At 34.2% G+C, this 20,851-nt stretch overlaps 2 protein-coding genes and 1 long non-coding RNA gene across 9 annotated transcripts in view; 1 reads left to right on the top strand and 2 right to left on the bottom strand.

Moving 5' to 3' along the window:
• The window catches only part of mctp2b (multiple C2 domains, transmembrane 2b), a 70,994-nt gene extending 69,112 nt beyond the window's left edge, over window positions 1–1,882 (bottom strand). For all 6 annotated transcript variants that reach the window (XM_087260701.1, XM_087260704.1, XM_087260703.1 and 3 more), the window contains exon 1: window positions 1,767–1,882. The gene's annotated coding sequence lies outside the window, so the exon portion shown is untranslated. The remainder of the gene's footprint in view (window positions 1–1,766) is intronic.
• Window positions 1–20,851, top strand: part of LOC147843062 (uncharacterized) — an 812,539-nt gene that overhangs the window by 728,575 nt on the left and 63,113 nt on the right. The window lies entirely within an intron of this gene.
• The window catches only part of mef2ab (myocyte enhancer factor 2ab), a 53,372-nt gene continuing 41,974 nt past the window's right edge, over window positions 9,454–20,851 (bottom strand). The window contains exons 5-10 of one of the 2 annotated variants that reach the window (XM_087260743.1): window positions 19,809–19,868; window positions 16,778–16,911; window positions 16,650–16,676; window positions 15,895–16,012; window positions 15,085–15,208; window positions 9,454–10,259 (exon numbers count right to left, since the gene is read on the bottom strand). In XM_087260743.1, coding sequence (XP_087116869.1) covers window positions 9,938–10,259; window positions 15,085–15,208; window positions 15,895–16,012; window positions 16,650–16,676; window positions 16,778–16,911; window positions 19,809–19,868 — 785 coding nt within the window. In that variant the 3' untranslated portion in view covers window positions 9,454–9,937. The remainder of the gene's footprint in view (window positions 10,260–15,084; window positions 15,209–15,894; window positions 16,013–16,649; window positions 16,677–16,777; window positions 16,912–19,808; window positions 19,869–20,851) is intronic. The other variant, XM_087260744.1, reaches the window with a different exon arrangement.

Here is a 20,851-nt window from a genome sequence, read left to right as displayed (position 1 = left end):
TGCAAAAATGTAAAATAAAATAAACTCTATTATATTTGTTCTAAAGTGAGCAAACTCTTTGTTTATTTTGGGTTGTGCAGTTTAATTCACAGAATTTCTACAAAGCAAGTTGTATACTGTAAACTTGCGTACTTCTTTAGTCACATCCATGATGCATATTTATTTTCCTAATTTAAAAATGTTAAAAATTTTACAGATTGATATTTATCTGATCCCATAACTCTCAGTGAATTTGGGAAATATAAACAGAGGTTTCAATATAATGTTTACGGGAGCAATTTCAGCATTATGGATATGACACTTGCAGTACATGCAAGTGAAATCAGTTAAATGCAAGTGAAATCAGTTAAATCATAAATTCAAAAAGAAATTAAATGTTAACATTATATTAAAACGTCTGTTTATAATAGCGCTGCACGATATTGGAAAAATCAGATATTGCAATATTTTTTTTTCTGCAATAAATATTGCAATTTGTCGATACATTTGGTGGTTTTCTGGGAAGTCTAATAGTAATTAGGTACAAAAATGGAATAATCACAATGCAAAAAATCATTTTCTTCCTTTGCTCTGTCCTGTTTCTAGCCCAAATATCTCAAATTTCTTAGGTGAAGAAAAATATTGTTTTATTTTCACCTTCAGATGAAGTTAATTGTTTTTTCCCTAAAACAAGCTAAATTATCTGCCAATGTGGTAAGTAAAAAAATATTTAAAATCGCAAAGAAATGTAGAGATTTGGACTAAAAACAAGACAAAAACTCTAAGTACGATTTTTATTTCTGTTTTGCATAAATCATATCAATTCTGTATAAATAATAAAATAAATAAAATAATAAAATTTGGAGTTACACCTCCAAACATCATAATTTTTTTGTCCTCAAATGTTTTAAACTCTTGAAATGCTCAGTCACAGGCATAAAACGCATGAAAACTCGACAAATCATATGTGTATTATATTCAGACTCAACATCAGAGCCTTAGTTTGCTGTACTGGCACTCAATATATCAGTCAGCTGGTTTATCACTTTTATAAATGAGTTTTTTATTTTTCTGCTAGTCTGACTTAAACAAATTAGTGTTTAAAAATTACTTTTTAAGTTTATCTTGCGTTTTAGTTGTTAGAATGCTAATTAATTAAAACTGTGAAGCTGATCAACAGTGTATTCTCCAAGCAGCACTGAAGTGATGTTTTTAGGACATTAATCTAAGCATTGAAACGTTATTTGGAAAGGTAACTCAAAAATTACTTTTAACAGTAACGCATTACTTTTTGATGTAAATAATTGATAAAGTAATTGAGTTACTTTTTGAATGAAGTAACGAGTAACTGTAACTGGTGGAACTCTGGATGTGACTGATGTGAAATTGCCACTTGATTGACTTTGATAAATCAAATGTGATTGTTTGACAACATTGACAACCATTTTGAGTGTTTTAACAGAACTGTAAAATACAAGCCTAAACAAAAAACCTAGAAAGGGTTTCGCTATTTTGGTGAACACTTAATTTTTATTATTAAAAGGTTGACATTTGCATGGAATCTCTGTGTGTTTTGAGTTTTTACTGCACATGTCTCAACCAATTGCTCAGCTGCATGAAATAGAAAGATTTAGAAAAGGTATTTAAAAGCAATAAACACTTACAATTTCAAAACAAAGATTCAATCAAAGATATGCACATTTAAATGGGACAGTCCAAACAGGTAATTCCAAGATTTATCAAATTGAATAAACAAATGCAAATCCTTAAATCAGAAGTGTTCCTACCTGGGGACCAGCGTTTAATCCATCTCCTCAGACCACAGAGAAAACATCACAGCATGTGTTCACAGCAGTGCTTTCACTAACTTCCTACTCTTGTTACGACTGACATGAGCAATGCTGCAGGACTTCACCGATAAGTTGCTTAAATACAACAAGTTGGTAGAACGGCATTCCAGATATTACTGGCCCGGAGGTTGTCCTTAATTGGTCAGGTTGGCTAGAAATCAAAAACAATGGTTTATTTAACTATTAATCATTTTTTTTATTTAATAGTCGTCTTTTTATTGGCTTTATTCTGTTATAAATGTGATATAAAAAACGCTGCTAAACTAGCAAGTAGCCAGTAAGTTCACGTGATATCTGTTTCTTTTCTCAGCGCTGCTCATTTGGACCAATCACGGTAACGTTATTTGTAGAAATCAACTATTTTATTGAGTTTAATAGAAAACGGTTTCATTTGATAGATACTTAAGAAATATAAACGATTACAATTTTATGATTGTACTTTCTAATGAAGATTTCTTTCCCGTAAAAGGTAAAAAACGATGAACTGGTTTGAATGGCGATCTAATAAGAAAAGACGTTTGGGGCCACCAAGCGCCCTCTGTAGGTAAACTTATGTCACCAAACAGGGTCGTCCATTGGCACAAATAAAACAAGACTGTGATCTGTCAGTCAGATAGTAATCCATTAGTTTCTCATAGTAGTCCAGCTGCTGTAATTCTTTTCCAGTTGTCAGATAACATTATCTTTCACTAGAGTAAATAAACTCTTCTCTTTTCCCCTGCTTAGCATGAAATCTGTCTGACAAAGCTGCGACAACATTGTTTTTGTCAAGTATGAATGAATACTGGGTGGTTTAGTTTGTTTTGAAGAAATTAAAAGCTGTCTTTGGTGTCAATAAGTAGATAAACCTGCATTAAATGTAATTTTACAGTTTGAACATATCATCATTATATTTGACACATTTGACCTGAAGTTGATCCAGATCCATCCCAAAGGTGCTCCATTGGATTGAGATCTGGTGACTGTGGAGGTCACTTGAGTTTACTGAACTCTTTGTCATGTTATAGAAACCAGTCTGAGATGATTTGCATTTTACGACGTGGCGCGTTATTCTGCTGGAAGAAGTCATCAGAAGATGGTACACTGTGGTCATAATGGGATGGACATGGTCAGCAACAATACTCAGGTAGGCTGTGGCGTTGACACGATGCTCAATTGGTACTAATGGGCACAAAATGTGCCAAGAAAATATCCCTCACACCATTACACCACCAACAACAACCTGAACCATTGATAGCAGGCAGGTTGGGTCCATGCCTTCATGTTGTTGACGCCAAATTCTGACCCTGCCATCTGAATGTCTCAGCAGACATTGAGACTCATTAATTCAATTCAATTCAGCTTTATTTGTATAGCACTTTTACAATGTAGATTGTGTCAAAGCAGCTTCACATAAATTGTCATAGTAACTGGATCAGGGTAGTTCAGTTTTTAGTGTTTAAGTTCAGTTCAGTTTAGCTCAGTTCAGTGTGGTTTGAAATCATTACTGAGAGTTCAAACACTGAAGAGTAAATTCATCCATGCGTAGCTCTACCGATCCTGAACCATGCAAACCAGTGGCGACAGCGGAGAGGGAAAAAAACTTCACCGATAGGAGAGTGAAGAAAAAAAACCTTGAGAGAACCAGACTCAGTTCAGCACAACCATTTTAATTTCTCCGATGGCTAAAAGTCTTGTGCAGAGCTGCAGTCTTAGCAGTGGGGGCTGAAAGCTGGCCTCAGCGAAGACTCTTCTGTCCCTGGAGCGTCACTGGAATCAGTCTCATGCTCTCCCCCATGACCACCAGCGCAGCAGCAGCTCAGGATACGGCCTGGTGCCGGATATGGAGACTTTGCGATCATCTTGTTGCTGGTCTTAGATCCAATCAGTGACTCCGCATAATCTGAGGACCTCGGGAAGAGTATCCCCAGATGGAAATGGAGAAAAAAAGAGAATAATTAGCGTAGCTGCTGTTCATAGTGTATATAAACAAGATGCAGAAACTTGTTTGGAAACCCGCTAAGTGTATGCTTTACTAAACAGATAGGTTTTTAATCTAGTTTCATCAGTCCAGGTAACTCATCAGTCCAGGCAACATTTCTCCAATCTTCTATTGTCCAATTTTGGTGAGCCTGTGCAAATTGTAGCCTCAGTTTCCTGTTCTTAGCTGACAGGAGTGGCAGCCGATGTGGTCTTCTGCTGCTGTAGTCCATCTGCCTCAAGGTTGGATGTGTTGTGGGTTCAGAGATGCTCTTCTGCTTACCTCGGTTGTAACGAGTGGTTATTTGAGTTACTGTTGCCTTTCTATCAGCTGGAACCAGTCTGGCCATTCTCCTCTGACCTCTGGCATCAGCATGGCATTTGCGCCCACAGATTTGCCACTCACTGGATATTTTCTCTTTTTCTGACCATTCTCTGTAAACCCTAGAGATGGTTGTGTGTGAAAATCCCAGTAGATCAGCAGTTTCTAAAATACTTAGACCAGCCGGTCTGGCACCAACAACCATGCCACATTCAAAGTCACTTAAATCACCTTTCTTCCCCATTCAGATGCTCGGTTTAAACTGCAGCAGATCATCTTGACCATGTCTACATGCCTAAATGCACTGAGTTGCTGCCATGTGATTGGCTGATTAGAAATTTAAAATATATCATGATATTTCCGGCAATGATACATTGATACTCTGGTGCCAAGTATAGTTATTTGTCTTTATGTCGATACTTGTACAAAAGATCTGAATAAATTAATCAGTCCTACACTCACTGCAACACCCAGCTATTGGCGGATCAATAATACAGTATATGCAAAACACACCTGTGTTATTTACACCACTGACACATGAGCCATTGGAATGATGAAAATCTCAGGCAAACGGATACTTTCTTCATTTTTTATGGTATTTGTACATTTCAGACATTTTAGCTTTCCAGGAAGTTTCCTCAAGTTTCTCCCTCAGGGCATAAACGCATAAAACACACCAAATACGTTGAAAAATAAGTTCTAGAAAACTAGAAAGCAATAAAGTGTTTTCTTAAATGTATATTCCACTAAATTAAGCTGCTGCTGCTGCTGTGACTTATTTAGAGATAAGCCCTTTCAGTCACAAACGTCTCTGCACATCAGCATTTTAAACTGGTTTTACAGCTGTGTTTGTTTATATGTTCACTTTAGCAGTATTTACACACACTGACCTATGTATTTTATTTATATCCACATTCTGAAGTGAGTTGTTTGTGCATAATGTGCGTATGTATACAACAGTTCTGTCTGGTTCTCAAATCTGTTTGGCAGATTGTCGTGCGATATTCTGGAATAACAGCACTCATACAGCCTCCTCACTCTTCTGTATTACTCCAGCCACATATAGTGACAGCAGATCAATAAACTCACTACAGTTTATTAAATATTGCAGCTGTTGGACAACATAACCTACTTTTGAGGCTTTTTAGTTGAGAATGTAGTTGTTAGATAGCAACTATGCAGTTTATTTGTAAGGATAGTGCCTATTTTAAATATTTATAATTTCTGAGATTTAGCTGTCCTACTGAGCATAGCAAAGACGGTTAACGTTTCGCCACAAGATGGCGACAGAGACTGCATAATAAGTTAATACATAATAACTTTCTTACCTTTACACCATAGTAATCTGGCAGTATTAGCTTTGCTTTGGCTTTTTCGAAGTTAATTTTTGTGATGTCCCGATTGCAACAAAGAAATACTGGGAAATCTCTGTGGACTGATGACATTTCATGCCGTTCAGCCTTATAATCTTAAAATGTGAGCAAAATCTCATGATGTCATCACTTTAGACATTCCACTAGAGAATCATTCAAACACTAGCTCTAAAGTGCCGTTTGTGAATAAGCAATGGTTTCTGCTGTTCTGACGGTCAGCTGCCGATGTGAATGAATGGCGGAAGAAAGTAGTTCCTCATACAAATGGGTTTTTGAGACTCTCAGTCTTTGATTTTCTTTTTTATATACACAGTTATTCCAGAAACTGTTGTATAAACGCAATATCACACGAGTAGCAGTGCCATATGGCTGTATATTGTCACTGGTGGGAGACTAGGTACTTAGCCGGCGGCCTCAAGCCAACGCACGCCTCCCACCAGTGCCGATATGCAGCCATATCGCGCTGGTACTCTTGTGATAATGCTCATATATACAATAGTTTATTGTTTTAACAATTCCCTGCCTGTTTTTTTTATTTAGAATTTTCTGAACCATGGAGTAAACATAAAAAAATTACAAGCCTACCAAAAATGTGAAAACCTTGGGGGTTCATTTAAAAAAAAAAAGGCTTTGTGAGGCTATATGCAAATGTATGCAAATTAGCACATATTTAATGTATTACTACCCACTTTGGATTTTTAAACATTTCAGAACTTGTCAAACCAAAACTTCTGCGGTTTCTTGCTTGAATAGCATCAGCCAAATGGACCTGTTTTTCCTTTGCAACCATATTAATGCAAAACATTTAATAAAAAAATATAATGAAACACTTCTAATGTAATTCAAAAGCTTATGCGGGACCCTTTAGATGTATCGTGCACTATAAAAAAAAAAAAATTTAAATGAAATGTGAAAGGGGGAACGAAATCAACTCTGCATGCTTTGTGGTGTTGAGGAAACAGGCCACAAACATCATCAAAGAATTCACATCCTGTACAACCTGTTAAGCACTCATAAACAACTTCTAACTGAAATGCTTGACCTAGTTAATAATTACTTACATGAAACAAATAAAAGTATCTCAGAGGATTAATAACACTGACCGCAATTGAAGCGAGTAACATGATATTTATTGCCAGTCATTATGGTGTACAAATGATCACATCAAATCCTGATCAACCAAAAGAGTTCCATAGTTTATTCTAGATTTTTTATACTGTACCAGGAGCAGCCGGGAAATAAAACACAGCGAGCTCAATGTAAATGCCTATAGAGCTTGACTGTTTTTATTTTATACACTGAATAACAGATAAAAACACTATAAAATACATTTAAATACTCCTACATTTTGTGAAATCAGGGCTTTTAAAGTAACAGTACATATTTACATTGTATAAATTATATTTGACATCAAACTCACAAGTTGTTTCTACATTTTTTTGCAAATATGACATGTTTGTAGATTGGATTTCAATATAAAAGCCTATTTATAACCTTTGCTAGGGTGTTTGGTGTGCTAAAAAAGACCACAGCCCAAGTGTAATTGTTTAATACATCTGAATTATCATTATATTCTGGCCCATTTTGATATATTTTTTCAACATACATTGACAAAATGAAAAGTGTCATGCCAGCAAACAATTTTGTGATTAATAAATGTGTAATAGACATCTAAAGATGTAGACAGCTTGGCTAAAACAATGCTAAACATGGGCTGTCAGTTGAAAATCTTATAGACATCTAGAATAGCTCGAAACTAGACTAGTCGTCAGATTAGACAGACTTTATATGTGGTCATTAATTTCTGTTTATTTGATGACTAGCCTAGTTTTGGCCTATTCTTCGACGTCTATTAGATTTTTACCGACCGCTGAAATTTAGCCTTGTTTTAGCCAAGATGACTATGTTTAGATGCCAATTAGACATTTTGTTAGACATCTTTTAAAAACAAAAACTGCTTGCTGGGATATGACTGTTAGTTCATGATTGAAACGTACGCACCTGAGGTTCACCTAAAACTTGACAGACAAGTAAACACTCCATGAATATTCGCTACTTTAACAATTCTGTGTCCACTGCACACAAAATAAATCAAATAAAAAGAGAATTTGTTCACTATAGGGGTTCAAACGTACACTAAATAAGAGCAAATCGTAAATCTCAATCAATATTTATATGCATTTAGATGAAAACAATTGAAAGATAAAACACATTTGGCTCACAAAAAAACATAATAATGTAGGAAAGTTAACCCTTTACTGACAAAAAGTGTCAGACTTTTCATAATTTAGATTCTTAACAACATGAACATTTTTCCTGAACCCTTAAACAATTTAAACACATTTCATCATTATCTTGGAATAAGAGGGTTCGATCTGGCATTTTAATTCACAAAATTACATGATCTGTTTACCTTTTAAAATTTGTGTACATTTTATGTATTTTTATAATGTACATTATATAAATTATTATTTGATTATTACACTCACACAAGCTGTTTTTTCAGGCTATTTGAAAAAGGAATACTTTGCACAATATTTACCATCAAGATATTTATACCGCATGAAGCATAAGTGCACAATATGCTGCCTTCTTGTCCTGGCTGCGGAGGAAGAGGATACAGGTACTTGACTGGCCTGCCTGCAGTCCTGACCTGTCTCCAATAGAGAATTTGTGCCACATTTTGAAGATGCGACAACGAAGACCCCATATTCTTGCCCACCTTAAAACTTGTTTGAAGGAAGAATGGAACAAAATTACATCTGAAACACTAAATGTCCTTTAATTGTTGTGAAAAGGAATAGCTACATTACAAAGTGGTAAACGTTTTACTGTTCCAACTTTTTTTTGAAAAAGTTGAAAGAACCAAAATTTGAGGAACACATTAAATTATGAATGTTGTATTGTCTGCAGTGAAATACTAGTCAAAGTAAATTTTATTTTATATATATATATATATATATATATATATATATATATATATATATATATATATATATATATATATATATATATATATATATATATATATATATATATATATAGTTGAAGTCAGAATTATTAGCTGCCCTTTGAATTTTTTTACTTTTTTTAATACTTCCCAAATTATGTTTAACAGAGGCAGGAAATTTTCACAGTATGTCTGATCATATTTTTTTCTTCAGGAGAAAGTTTTGTTTTATTTTGACTAGAATAAAAGTTTTGAGTTTTTAATTTTTTAACACCATTTTAAGGTCAAAATTATCAGCCCCTTTAATCAGCTAAACTCTGCTGTTATTTTGGGATTCCACCTGGATTTTGCCAACCCAAATTTAATCCCCACGCAGAGTTGTAAATGCAAAAATTTGTTATCATTTTAAAGAAAACCCTTTGAATTTTTATAAAACACTATTGAAAGTGTTTAAAATATCTGTATGTTGTCTGTGTTATAATAAACACCAAAAAAAAAAGAGGCGCTTTTTTTTATAAACTCAAATTTTAAAGTGTACCTTTTAGGTTCTGTGTGGTCTAGCTTGCTGTAATTAATTTTAGTGGTTCCTGCACTGTCTGTAATCATAGGGAAAAAGAAAAATGTCTCTACCATAATCTATGCAAAAGTTATTGTATTCCAACTGATGAGATGTGCTATACAGGCCACATGGACCGATCATTGTTTTCATATTTCACTATTCTTTTGTTTGATCAAACATAATTCACTGTGTTTGGACCATGTCAGACATATAAAAGGATTACTTATGCACATCACCTCAAAAACAGAAGAGAATGGCCTTGAAGCACACAGCATAAGGTAAGAGATGACAGCTGCCTGTGCTATCTGGGGCTGCTTATTGATCATGAATGTATTGTTTTCACTTCTGCGCTATGGAAATACCGCGATACATTCAGCAACTGTTTGATATTTGATTATAATTCAGTAATAAGAATGCTAGAACCGTATGAGCACCGGCAAGGGCTTTCATTTGAGCTATAACTAGTACATGTGTCATATAAAAAATATGAAAATTAACCAATGTTCAATACCCAGCTCGGGTATCCAAAATACTGTGAATTTAATCGTAAATAACTTTTGTACAGTAGAATAAAAACCAAAGTGATGCATATGTGCATAAAATATAAATTCTACACTTTCAAACGAAACCACTTAAGGGGGGTCTGGTGCAATGCTAGCCCTTTAAATCTTAAAGCGAAAGTCGATGACGTCACGGAGCGGACGGTTTAACTGCTTAAGCTGTATTTTTTCTCGATAGTCTACAGATAGTCTTAAAATTCACCTGATGTGAGCATAAAATAAAACACAAGACAGGACCAATTTTGCGAAAATGACACATTTCAATTCGCAATATCAATTTGTGCAATCTGAAGGATAACGGGAATGCACCTACTGCTGCTATACAGGCATCTTGAGATTGATTTTGTGATTGACAGAACAGCAGTCTGTATATGTAGTTTAATCACTAAGTTACCCAGCTGTCGGTGCGCATGCGTTTCACTGAAGGGTCCTCCTGGCTCTCTGTCTCTGGAGATGATCTGCTGCCTGCTCCTGATGGAGCGGTGTGTGTTTGAGTGTCCAGCCGCTGGTCCTCTCTGTCACTGCCCTCATACGAACTCCCAGAAGAGCTGAAGCTGTCGGCCGGAGATCGGCCCACGTCAGGTCTGGAGCCGAGTTGAGGTCTGCTGTGGTAAACCAAATGCTCTCTGGGTGGAGAGACGGGCTCTGATTTGATGCTGATGGAGTTGGTGGAGGAGTCAGAGGAATGAACTGGAGGTTGCGTTGTTCTGGAAGAAACACAGATGAGTCTTAGTATTGTTGTTCATTCATTAATTTTCTTTTCGGCTTAGTCCTTTTTTAATCAGAGGAATGAACTGCCAACTTATCCAGTATATGTTTTACGCAGCGTATGCCTTTCCAGCTGCAACCCATCACTAGGAAACACCCATAATAATAATAATAATAATAAACTTTATTTGTATAGCACTTTTCCAACATACATGCAACTCAAAGTGCCTCACAAACAACAACAAAAGCATTAAAATAGACCACAAAAACTTATCACATATACTGAAATAAAAGCATTCATGTACACAAAATGTAAGTATATATCCACATGATCACACACACACAATAGTCCTTACATATGCAGGCACACACCATAAATTACATACATAAACCTACAACAAAATAGATAAAATGCGTACACCTAACAAACTTGTTTAATCATACGCAATTTTAAAAAGATGTGTCTTAACACGCTTTTTAAAAACATGAATACTTGGGGATTCTTTCACTTCAAGGGGGATACAGTTCCAAATTTTTGGAGCATAATGGCTAAAAGCAGTGCAGCCAGATCGCATCAGGTTTACAGGATAAAAGTCCAGCACTAGAAGAGCATAGTAAACGGTTTGGATTATATTTTGTTAAACAGTCGGAAATGTAGGAAGGTGTCATATTGTGTAGTGCTTTAAAAACTAATAAAAGAATCTTAAAATCTATCCTTTGGTGCACAGGCAACCAGTGTAATTCTATTAATACTGGTGTAATGTGCTCTCGTTTCTTTAATTTTATTAAAACTCTGGCTGCTGCATTTTGTATCAATTGCAACTTCATTGTAGAACCCTTAGGTAGACCAGTATAGATAGCATTGCAATAATCAATACACTCGCATTCACACACATACACTACGGACAATTTAGCCTACCCCAATTCACTTGTACCGCATGTCTTTGGACTAGTGGGGGAAACCGGCGCACCCGGAGGAAACCCTCCTAAACATGGTGAGAACATGCAAGCTCCACACAGAAACGTCAACTGACCCAGTCGGGCTCGAACCAGCGACCTTCTTGCTGTGAGGCGATTGTGCCACCCACTGTGATGCCTAGTAATGTTGTTTAATCTATTATTCAAACATTTGGGGCACCAGACACATAATCATAATTGTAATGAGACAATAAACACTTGTAAACTGCTGAGTAGCACCATGTCCTAGGCATGGGATGATATCTGGTTTCAAAATTTATAGCAATTTGGAAAAATCAAGGTTCTAAAACTGCTAAAATTGTTGTTATACCATTCCTGTGGTACAGTATATGTAAGTTGATATGATTATTTTATTACTTTTTAGAGCAACAGCTTCTCCAGCAGAAAAGGACCTTTCATATCAAAAGCTACTGGTCAGCCCACAATTCAGGAAACATCTGAATAAAACTAAATCTCTTATACACCAACATCCAAGCACGCTATGGACTTGAACAATGTAGTGGCCTACTTTACCGCCTTTTCAAGTTGTAATAAAAATCTGTGTTTTTAAAACAAAGACAGCAGAAGTCAATTATTTATTTCAACTATTTAGCCTGACATGTTTACTGCTCCTTTCAACACTGAAGCAAACTAGGTTTATCTGGTGCCATAAATAACTTCTTAAATAAACCTCTCCAACACATTAGTTTAAAAGATTGTCAGCGAAGGCATCTTCTTTCTTTCTTTTTGGCTTAGTCCCTTTATTAATCTGGTCTCGCCATAGTGGAGCATACCGCCAACTTATCCAGCATATAATTTTACACAGCGGATGCGAAGGCATCTATTAAATTCATTATCATTATTTTTTTTTAAATTAAAGTATGACTATTTTGTATGTTTCAGAGTACATTGCGTGCTATGGAGTGTCCGAGCAGAGCTTATTAATATTCATGAGCCTTCCAAATATGGTCAAAATTGAGTTTTTCATTCTGAGGTCATTTCTGTGGTTAAAAATGAGCATCTAAAACCATTTTCTAGAGAATCTTAGCACTTGAAAGTCACATATCTACTACTTATTAGAGAACAATTTTACTTTTTGCATTATAGCACTACAGGTACAGCATCCATAAAGCCACATTCACGATCAGTTGCCACTAGATGGTGTTGGTTGGAAGGCCTTGACATGAGCACTGGAAGAGTCTGAACATAACAAGAGATCTTCTTCCTGATGTTGTACAAAGTGAATCTGCATGATTAGGCAGTTCCAGTAATGTGGTCTATAAAAGTTCTGAAATAAACACTCAAACACAAAAAGACAGTGTGAAAACTCCCTTTCTCTATAAAGTGTCATGAAAAACCCTATTTAAGGAGTGTATTTTCACACTTTTAAAATGAAAAGTGTTCCGTAACGGGGTGTTGTCAGCTGTGATAGGCTGGGAGGGTCGAGTTTAGTAGTATGTCCAAATTCCATTCACACTACTCACATTCATAGTATGCAGAACGAGTAGTATATTCAAATTTAGTATTGGCATCAACTTGTGCAGTAAGCGATTTCGAATGCAGCACTAATACTAAACCAGTAGCCTGTAACACACACACTCATACATCTGCATCGGTCACTTTGTGTAACATTGGACTGCTGGTTACCTCATACTACCTCCCTGTAGATTAATAAGACACAGTCACTTTATTATATTTATAAGCTTTTGCACTATATACTGTTTTGCATCATACTGTACTTTTTGCACTATATACTGTTTTGCATCTGCACAACTCTAGTTTGCATTCCTTGCCATGTGCTCTTAAGTGTAATTGTATTGTTTACAATTTTTATTTTTACTTATATCTTTAGATTATATTATATCTGCAATTGTATTTATTGAAATTTCTTCATAAAATTTGTGTATTAGTAACGCAATTTTGATTCTCTGCATGTCCTGTACAGTGCTCAGCATAAATGCTAGTACACCCCTCACAAATCTATCTTTTAATAATAATATTTTACATCTTTTAATAATAATATATGTTATAGAAAAATATTAAATACAAATTTTAAAAAGAGGAAAAATCAAGAGAAGCTAAAAAAAAGAGGAAAATTGAATTGAAATTTTGTAGGTTGTAATTTTTTTTGTGAATATTTTGCTTGAATTTAATTAAAGTATAATCTTTCAATTTCTAAATATGTTTGGTGATTATAATATTATTTTAATAATATTCTCTGTTTTATTTAAATGCACTGAAAAACATTGCCTATATTCACTGATAAATGGGTAAAAATACTCATTTTCAAAATGGGCTGTACTCAATTATGCTGAGCACTGTATATGTGGTGAATTGACACTAAAGCTGACTTTGTCTATTCTAAGACTTTGTCTTTGTTCTATCCGAGACAAGTATCAGACCTCAGCTCTCACCAAAAACAACACATTACAAAGTCAAAAGAATAACTCATGACTAGCGACAGAATCTGCGGATATTATTACCTTTTTTTTGCACAGAATTAAAAAAAAATTATGCAGGATGATTTTGTAAGCATCATAACTAAAAACTTAAAATATAAAATGAAAAATAATACCTTTAATAACTTTTGTTTAGTGTTTACATTGCAAATCCAAGTAGATGCACTTAAGTGGTAAATAAAGCAAGTCTCTCATATAATATATCTACTAAAAGACAAAAAGTATTACTTGATAAACTGTATAGTAAATAAATCAAATGAACCTTTTACATTTGTTAATAATATTACTGAAATTAATTTAAAAACTGAATAAATATAAATGTACACACATTTACACAACAACATAAATAGACTCAATGATGGGCTAAAAATCCACGGATTTCTGCACGCGCAGATTCTGGTGGGCCTGCTCATGACTAGGGCCAAAGAGTAATCTAAGGACATTTTTGCTATTTCTGCGCAGACTTTTGTAATATATCTGTGAATTTATGTGGATTGATTTTGGGAGTACCGTAACTAAAAATTAGAATACAAAAATAATATGTGAATATAAATTTTTAACTTTTATTCAATGTTTACGAAGCAAATACAATTAGATCCCCATACTCTGTCAACAAAGTATGTCTTATAAATTGTCTAACAAAAGACAGACAGTTTACAAACTAGTCAACAATATTACTGAAACAAATAAAAAACGAAATAAATATAAATGTACACTCATTTACACGTAAATAAATGTCCCCCAGTGGAAGGTACGCTCATATATATATATATATATATATATATATATATATATATATATATATATATATATATATATATATATATATATATATATTTATATATAAAATTTTTCTGTTTATTTTCCCCCCAATTCCTGTTTAACGGAGAGATTTCTTTAACACATTTCTGAACATAATAGTTTTAATAACTCATTTCTAATAACGGATTTAGTTTATCTTTGCCATAATGACTGATAATATTTGACTAGATATTTTTCAAGACACTTCTATACAGCTTAAAGTGACATTTAAAGGCTTAACTCGGTTAATTAGGTTTACTAGACAAGTTATAGTATAATGATGGTTTGTTCTGTAGACAATCAAAAAATATAGCTTAAAGGGGCAAATAATTTTGACCATAAAATAGTGTTTAAAAAATTAAAAACTGCTTTTATTCTAGCCAAAATAAAACAAATAAGACTTTCTCCAGAAGAAAAAATATTATCAGATATACTGTGAAAATTTCCTTGATCTGTTAAACATCATTAGGGAAATATTTAAAAAAAGGAAAATATATATACTGTATATGGTTTCATATTCTCTTAGCACTAATGAGTGACTGCAGGAAACCCATGGACAAACTAAAGCATACCTCTATGTCCTCACACCTCTATGTCATCCTCTCACCTCTGAGCACTGAATGCTGGATGGCCATGTTGACTCTGTTTCCAAGAAGAGCCTGATATGACTGAAGCGTCCGGTGAACTAAAGCCATGTATAGAGCCAGCCTCTTTGCTGCTCAAGGGGAAATCTGTAAGGGATGAATTGTAAAATAAACTGTACTGTTTTTATGTGTTGCATTTTACTGCATCTCTTTAAGTTTAAGAAAAGCACATTACAAATAAAATTATAATAATATAATTATTATTATTACAATTATCATCATCATCAAAATCATCATCATTACCATTATTATTATTAATATTATTATTATGAGAGCCCATGGGGATGTTGAATGTTAAATATATAGTATTTATTATTTATTATAATTAATTTATATAATTTTTAACTTTTGTTATTTTTAATTTTATACTATTATTATTTTCTCTACTACTATGTAATCTGTTTTAATATGTTCTTTTTAATTCAAACAATACAAATTCTTTAGCAATACATTTGCAATATTTGTCATATCAATAAAACAAGTTTGAATTAAATTAAATTGAGAGAGATGTTGATCATTAAATATACAGTTTAAATGATTTATTATTATAGTATAATTAAAGACAATTTTTAATAATATTTTTATGACTTGTTTTCATTTGTACTACTGTGTACAGTGATTTGTTTTCATATGTTCTTTTAATGTAAACAATACAAATGCTTTGACATTACATTTGTCATACCAATAATGCAAGTTTGGAATGAATTGAAATAAACTGAATTTTATAAAGAGAGAGAAAGGAGTTTATGATGAACAGTAGGAGAGTCACACACCTGTAGTGAACGATGTTGTCATGGATGAGTACACGAGGTCCTGTGGATGCAGACTGGGTGTTGCCACAGATACCACAGGTGTGCTCAGTGATTGGCTGGACTGAGAGCTGTCTGTTCTCTAAGGATTACAGAAACAGAAGAGTGTGAAAACAACAAGCTTGATTGGTGTGGAGATACACTAGCAGTCAATAGCAATAAAAGGTTTTGAACAGTGAGATCTTGGACATTTTTCTGCTCAGCAAGTCTCCATTTATTGTATCCAAAGTAGACCCATCAGAAATCATTCTAATAATATGCTAATAATTTATATATATATATATATATATATATATATATATATATATATATATATATATATATATATATATATATATATATATATTATTATTATTATTATTATTATTATTATTATTATTATTATTAGGGGTGGCTTATTTTTTATGTTATTCTATATAAAATATATTCTATATATTCTATACTATTTTCTGGGGGCGCCACTGCCATTTGTGTTTTGTCTTTTCTTGTTAAATGGCCAAATTCTTTCAATTGCAAGTACAAAAGCGTCTGCTAAATGTCTACCGTAAATGTCGATGCAAGTTTAGGCTTTGGCTGTAATGTGTCAATGAACCACTAGATGGCAGCATGTACCTTTAACATTAGGCAGCAAAGCTAATATTCTCGCATCTTTTAAGACCAAATTAACGAGTCACTTTTGCAAAGCATTTCCGAATGAAGCATAATAAAACACCTCTTACCAAATGCTCATCTCCTTCCTCTGGCGGCTTGCAGAAGAAAGATATCAGACAGGTCAATATTCACTCATTGTCTAATGATTTCAGGATGTTTTTGTGAGGCTGATGGCGGACAAAACAAACTCTCTCACCAGTGAACAAGAGCTGCTTTTGCAGACAGGAGGAATGAGGACTCGCAGGTCAGGTTTGCGGCTCGCTGTGGACGATTTAGCAGAGACCACTTGTCCAATACTGTTTTCTTCAGAATTGCCGGAAAAGCCATTGACTAAAGGAGACAGTTAAACAGAGATTATTACAAGTTTGACTGAGCTGTAGCAGTTTTCTTTGTATAAAAATACAGCCACGAAACGAAAAAGCATTACAACTTTATACATAAATTGCAACCCAATTTTCCCATATATTTGAAGATTTAGTCTAATAAATACACAAGCCTAATAATTATTTCCTAAGTGCTTTCAAAGGATTTTCCTGTGCTTTCTATGATTTATTTTCTTCTGTAGAAAGTCTTTTATACTTTTAGATACAATTTAAAATCGAAATAATACAATAAAATTATAATAAAACTTGTAAGGTCAATATTATTAGCCCCCTAAAGATTGTTTTCCTATTGTTTTCCTATTTGCCTAATTATCCTAGTACGTAGTTAAGCCTTTAAATGTCACTTTAAGCTGTGTAGAAGTGTCGTGTCATATTATCTTATCATGGCAAAAATAAAAGAAATCAGTTATTAGAAATTAGTTATTAACACTATTATGTTTAGAAATGTGTCTCTTTCTTAAATTGCTTTTTATTGCTTGCGAAATATTTAAAAAAAAACTTATTATAATTTCACATTGTACAGTATATTAAAATACAAAAAATACTTTTTTTAAAGTGTAATAATTAAGTTAAGTTAAATAAAACTAATTTATTATTGTGTTGACTGAATTTCTAAATATGCTGGCTCTTTTTTAAATACGCTAAGATAAAACATCAAGATGGGACCAGTTTGAGACGGCAGAAAAATAAAATAAATATGTAAAATACTTTAAATATATTTTATAAATATATAGTTTAATATTTTATGTTGTTTTAAAACAAGTAGCATTAAACAAATCTATAAATACACATTTTAAAATTGGCTAAATAAAATAAAAATGGAAATAAAAATGACAAAAAAAAAAAGAAATCAAAAAATGAAAATGAAAAATCTAAAAAATAATAACCAACTACAGTAAATATACTACTAATAACTAATAGTATGTCAGTTAGACTACAATAACACTAGAAGGGACATCAAGAAAACTACACTACCTGACAAAAGTCTTGTTGCCTATCCAAGTTACAGGAACAACAAATAATAACTTGAACTCTAGTTGATCATTTGTTATCGGAAGTGACTCATATGAAAGGCAAAGGCCTCTAGATTACGCTTATTTTGCCAAAAAAAATATGATCATGCCTTGAATTTTTCATTATTTAATTAGGACAGTAAGGTCTGACTTTGCTTAGACAAAAGTCTTGTAACTTAACAGACTTAACAAATAATGTACAGAATATAAAGTCATGGTGCATGATCCATGGTGAATTAATATTGTGTATGACTCCCATGAGCTTGGAGGACAGCATCCATACATCTCTGCAATGACTCAAATAACTTTTTAATAAAGTCATCTGGAATGGCAAAGAAAGCGTTCTTGCAGGACTCCCAAACTTCATCAAAATTCTTTGACGTCATCTTCAATGCCTCCTCCTTCATTTTACCCCAGACATGCTCAATAATGTTCATGCCTGGTGACTGGGCTGGCCAATCCTGGAGCACCTTGAACTTCTTTGCTTTCAAGAGCTTTGATGTGGAGGCTGAAGTATGAGAAAGAGCGCTATCCTGCTGAAGAATTTGCCCTCTCCTGTGGTTTGTAATGTAATGGGCGGCAGAAATGTCTTGATACCTCAGGCTGTTGATGTTGCCATCCACTCTGCAGATCTCTCACACACCCCCATACTGAATGTAAATCCAAACCATGATTTTTACTTGACCAAACTTGACTGATTTCTGTCAGATTCTTGGGTTTATGTGGGTTCCAACAGGTGTTCTGCAGTATTTGTGATGATTGGGACAGATGATTCATCTAAAAAAAAATCTTCTGCCACTTTTCTAAATGATCAACTAGAAGTTATTTGTTGCTCTTACAACTGGAATCAATGACAAGACTATTGTCAGGTAGTGTATATTATACAGTGTTTTTATTTATTATAGTTTTTTAATTATTAACAGACACATCTAAATAATTTTTACAGCAATTAACAGCAAATATGCAGCTTCACTTGTCGTTAACCTCCAGTAATTCAGTAACACAAACAAGTGCCCTTACAAGCTTCTAGTGGATAAGGAGATCAGTTTATCCTAAACACATGAGGTCATGACCTCCCTTCCTGCCCACACCAATCAACATCAAGATTAACACACACCAACACACACACACACACACACACACACACACACACACACACACACACACACACACACACACACACACACACACACACACACACACACAATAATTTTTACTTTACAGACTTTACAGTTTATTTTACCCCTAGCCCAACCCTACCCCTAAACCCAACACTAACAGGACACAATCAACCTTGTTACATTTCCAAAATACTACATTCTGTGTGATTTATGAGGCACTTTCCTTATAAAAACCAAAATGATGTCCTCAGAATGTCAAAATATACTGGCATTGCTATTCGTGGTCCACACATGAGAAATACAAGGTACACACACAAACTTGAATGCAAGCACACACACACACACACACACACACACACACACACACACACACACACACACAGTCATATAAACATAGCATCTCTGACTTCATCTCTCTGTTACCTTCAAAGCCATTTATGAGCAGCCCTCATGTATTAAAATCTGAAGTTTTCATGTGTACAGTAAATCTGTCTAATATACAGACGCATCCAGCTCTCAAGAAACATTCGCCTGATTTGCTTGTGGTGTGTAATCTTATCTCTCAAGCAACTAGAATTATGCAGCAAGCATTAAAGTAAATCACGTTTTTTACCGTGTGTTCCTTAAACAAACTGGCACCTCAGTGGAACTCTATCATAACAGTCAGACACACTGTGTACTGTAATGTACCACATAAAGAGAGTACATACCCACATGACTGGAGTGAACTCCGTTTGAAAGTGTGACCTCTGAGGAAGCTGGCATACCGTCTGAACAGATGAACATTTATATTAGCAAGAGTTTAATTTGACTGTTTATGGTTATTTAAAGCTTTGGCAAAGAAAAAACCTTTAAAGAGTTGAGCTCAGTAGCATTTTATTTGAGGAACTACTCATCATAAGTGATAGATTTCCGGGTATTTCTGCAGCGAAAGTTGTCATAGTTGTAGCTCAGTGAACGGGAGAGAATCACAAATACATTTTTTGTATTACTATTTGCTTAAACAATAAAAGAAAATCGTGTTTTTACGGCTTTCAAAAAAGGACAAACAATTGTGTAAGACTGATAACAGCTGACAGAAGAGAGAGCATCAAATATACTGTCCCATAGTTGCAGCATTAGAAACACCTCTCATAAGGGGTAATTTTATCTTACAGAATCTTTCTGTAAATCTAAAATAAAAAATTTTCAATATTATCAGAACTGCTACAAGACTAATAGGATCTGAAAGTTTTATCAGTATACAAACACTCTACGAGCAATGCACTCTGTATGAAGCTAAAAGAATTTTAAGTAACCCATCGCATGTACTCTTCCCATCTTACGAACTTTTACCTTCTGGAAGAAGATACAGAACTTTCCGTTGGAAACGGAACAGATTTAAGAACTCTTTTATTCCAGTGTCAATCAGACTATTGAACACTGAACAATAGTGTGTGTAATTCTTTTGCATGTTGATTTATTCTTTTAAATTGTTAGTGTGTCAGAACCTGCTGAAGTGCTGGGTGAGTCTACAGAAAATTTCCCCGTGAGGGACAATAAAGTATACAAACAAACAAACAAATTGGTTTTATTGCAGGTATACCTCGATCCTCTGACCTCAAAAGGTGCTCTAGGGACAGACGCTACAGGCCATGGTATTTAGCCTCCTTGTTAGAGCAACCGACCCCCATGCAATGAATTGTCAGTTTGATCCCAGCTCAGAACAGGTTGGGTAAAATAGGACCAGTAAGTTACACATGGGGGCTCGTCC

This window comes from Danio rerio, chromosome 7, assembly GCF_052040795.2.
Source record: "Danio rerio strain M-AB ecotype USA chromosome 7, GRCz13ab, whole genome shotgun sequence".
Classification (NCBI taxonomy): domain Eukaryota; kingdom Metazoa; phylum Chordata; class Actinopteri; order Cypriniformes; family Danionidae; genus Danio; species Danio rerio.
The sequence above is the reverse complement of the archived record's forward strand: the minus strand, read 5'-3'. Positions and strand labels throughout refer to the sequence as shown.